The sequence below is a fragment of the Vespa crabro genome, chromosome 23 (assembly GCF_910589235.1).
Source record: "Vespa crabro chromosome 23, iyVesCrab1.2, whole genome shotgun sequence".
In the NCBI taxonomy this organism is placed as follows: domain Eukaryota; kingdom Metazoa; phylum Arthropoda; class Insecta; order Hymenoptera; family Vespidae; genus Vespa; species Vespa crabro.
The window spans coordinates 2,523,965-2,526,910 of NC_060977.1; the positions used below are offsets into that span (position 1 = coordinate 2,523,965).

At 42.2% G+C, this 2,946-nt stretch overlaps 1 protein-coding gene across 1 annotated transcript; it reads left to right on the forward strand.

The window, feature by feature from the left end:
* The first annotated feature begins 1,707 nt into the window (after nt 1–1,707).
* LOC124431944 (glycine-rich protein DOT1-like) lies at nt 1,708–2,651 on the forward strand. Its single transcript, XM_046980371.1, has 2 exons — nt 1,708–1,789; nt 1,846–2,651. Exons 1-2 carry the CDS (start codon nt 1,708–1,710, stop codon nt 2,649–2,651), a joined length of 888 nt encoding a protein of 295 aa, XP_046836327.1.
* The last annotated feature ends 295 nt before the right edge of the window (nt 2,652–2,946 follow it).

The following is a 2,946-nucleotide window of genomic DNA, read 5'->3' on the forward strand; positions in this document are numbered from 1 at the left end:
TTCCCTCACTTCTCCCATCGTGTCCCGTTATGGCTCCCCCCCTCTCTTACCCTCTCCCATCAACTCCTTCCCATTTTCTCTCCCCTACCTTCCTACGCGATTCTTCTACCTCACCGCGTTTACGTTTTTGTATTATTAATATCGAACAAAGGAATATAAAGTTCCTTTCGTCGAGCTTTATTAATTTCTCTTATCCTCTCTGAAAAAGGGAACCCATGTTATATCCGCGCGCGTGCGAATGCGCGAGCGAGAGGCAGACAAAGAGAAACAGAGTGAGAAACAGTGCGCGCGCAAGAGAGAGCGAGAGAGAGAGAATGAGAGAGAGAAAGAGAGAGAGAAAACTTTTCAAAGTATTATTATTAAACGTCATAGAGTCGTCGCGTGTTAGAGTTTAACGAATGACTTTCCCAGAAAATTTTCTCTAAATGAAAAACGATTTGCTTCTTACCCACCCTCATCCCCATACCTCTCCCTAAAGTTTCGATTATATATAGGTCGCAATAGGACGATAAGGATGAAAGTTTAATTATTCTTATATGTTTGAGAGAGAGAGAGAAAGATATATATATATATATATACATAATTATACATGTACAAATAATTATATATTTTACTATTAATATATTATAATGTATACATAATTAAATCATTAACATTTACCAATTCAATCATTATTTGAAATCAATAATAGTAAACTTCTAAAACTCAAGAAAATGTTATGAACATAAATAGACGGATTACGACAATGGTTGAATGTCTGTTAAAGCCTGCCGACTTCTTTGCTTAAAACCATTATTGAAAAGTAAAAAACAGTAAAAACTGTGATCAATGCGTGATTGAATAATCGAGTTAGAACGTTAAGGTGCAAGTATTATCGGGGAATTTACTTGCGATCGAAAAACAAGATACTTAGACGTGAAAGAAATTGCTACGTAATATGAACGGGGAATATTTTCCTATAAAAGCAGAGTAGAACGATCAAGAGGATAACAGTTTCCAATCCGGTTGAAAGAACGAAACTGGTATAATATTTTTGATGGGGAACAACGATGGCTGCCAAGGTCTTCAAACGATATCATTATTGAGTTACAAAGAAAAAAGAATAGAAAAAAAAAAAAAAGATAGAAACAAGAAACAATAACACAAAAAAAAAAAAAGAAAAAGAAAAAAACGAGAATTATTTTAATCAATACAATCTTTATTATTATTATTGTTATTATTATTATTATTGTTATTATTATTATTGTTTTGTTTTGTTTTATGTGTTTTAGCTTTCGTTCTTCCTTTATACCTGCGGATTCATCTGCGTCATCTTGGAATCGTCCTTGGGTACGAGGGAGCTCGAATGGACGGATAATGTGGCCGATCCGTCGTATAAATTTTCTTACGTAATTAAAGATGGCAGTATGAAGATTATTCGTAGCGAAGATAGCGACGAAGGTAATTAAATTGTTAACGAAGATAAATTATTCTAGAAACTTTTTCCCCTGAACCTTCCCATATTGATTATCCTATCTGAATTTACGTTTACAGTGACCGATTTGATCGGTAAATACAGCGGACATGATCCAATCAACTATGGTGGACGACCAGCTGATTATACTTCGGATGGAAGCTATTTCCACGTAAAGTATGATTCCGATATAAATGGTTTCGGATCGGACAAACAACCGACGCATTATTACGAGCATTACGCGTATGGACACCATGGGGATTACAGTCATGGAAGTGATGGTGGTGGTGGAGGAGGACATGGGGGATATGGTGGATCCGGAGGAGGAGGAGGAGGGCATGGTGGTTCTGGAGGTGGAGGACATGGAGGCTATGGTGGATCTGGTGGAGGAGGTGGACACGGTGGAGGAGGTGGAGGGCATGGTGGTTCTGGAGGTGGAGGACATGGGGGCTATGGTGGATCTGGAGGTGGAGGTGGACACGGTGGAGGAGGTGGAGGGCATGGTGGTTCTGGAGGTGGAGGACATGGGGGCTATGGTGGATCTGGAGGAGGAGGTGGAGGGCATGGTGGTTCTGGCGGTGGAGGACATGGAGGCTATGGTGGACATGGTGGATCAGGAGGAGGAGGTGGACATGGTGGAGGACATGGAGGAGGGGGTGGAGGCGGAGGACATGGAGGAGGGGGTGGAGGTGGAGGACATGGAGGAGGTGGGCATGGTGGTTCTGGTGGCGGAGGTTATAGTGTTACTGAAGGAGGTGGTCATGGGGGTGGCTCCGGAGGCGGAGGACACGGAGGTGGTGGTCATGGGGGTGGCTCTGGAGGCGGTGGACACGGAGGTGGTGGTCATGGAGGTGGTTCTGGAGGCGGAGGACACGGAGGTGGTGGTCATGGCGGTGGTGGTCATGGGGGTGGTGGTCATGGGGGTGGTGGTCATGGGGGTGGCTCTGGAGGCGGAGGACACGGAGGTAGTGGTCATGGGAGTGGTTATGGTGGCGGTGGTCATGGGGGTGGCTCTGGAGGCGGAGGACACGGAGGTGGTGGTTACGGTAGCGGATATGGTGGACACGGTGGTCACGGTGGTTCTGGAGGTCATGGCGACAGCAGCGGTTACACGGATGGCCATGGAGACGGTGGTTACGGCGGTTACGGTGGTGGTGGTTTTGGCTACGGTGGTTATGGGCATAGTTATCACAAGTAAATCTAAATGTGTCCAGAAATTGATTGTCGGAAAATCTCGTTGGTATTCTATTTTTGTTACTAATAATGAATTTCCTTCATTTTCTTTCTCATCGTTCTTCATACGCCTTTATAACAATTATTTATAACAAATTTTTTATAACAAATCACGTACTTATCCTTGTAAAATAAATGCATTATGTAATGAAAGTTTAAATAAAATTGTTTATAAAAATAATTTATGACGAATTGTTTATAAAAAATTGTTTATAACAAATTGTTTATAACAAATTGTTAATTAACTATTACCGATATAT

Excerpts from the sequence above, each read along its gene's own strand:
- LOC124431944 (XM_046980371.1), top strand. The coding sequence starts at position 1,708 with ATGGGGATTACAGTCATGGAAGTGATGGTGGTGGTGGAGGAGGACATG. Across the intron at positions 1,790-1,845 it reads TCCGGAGGAGGAGGAGGAGG|GTGGACACGGTGGAGGAGGT; the intron begins GCATGGTGGTTC and ends CTGGTGGAGGAG.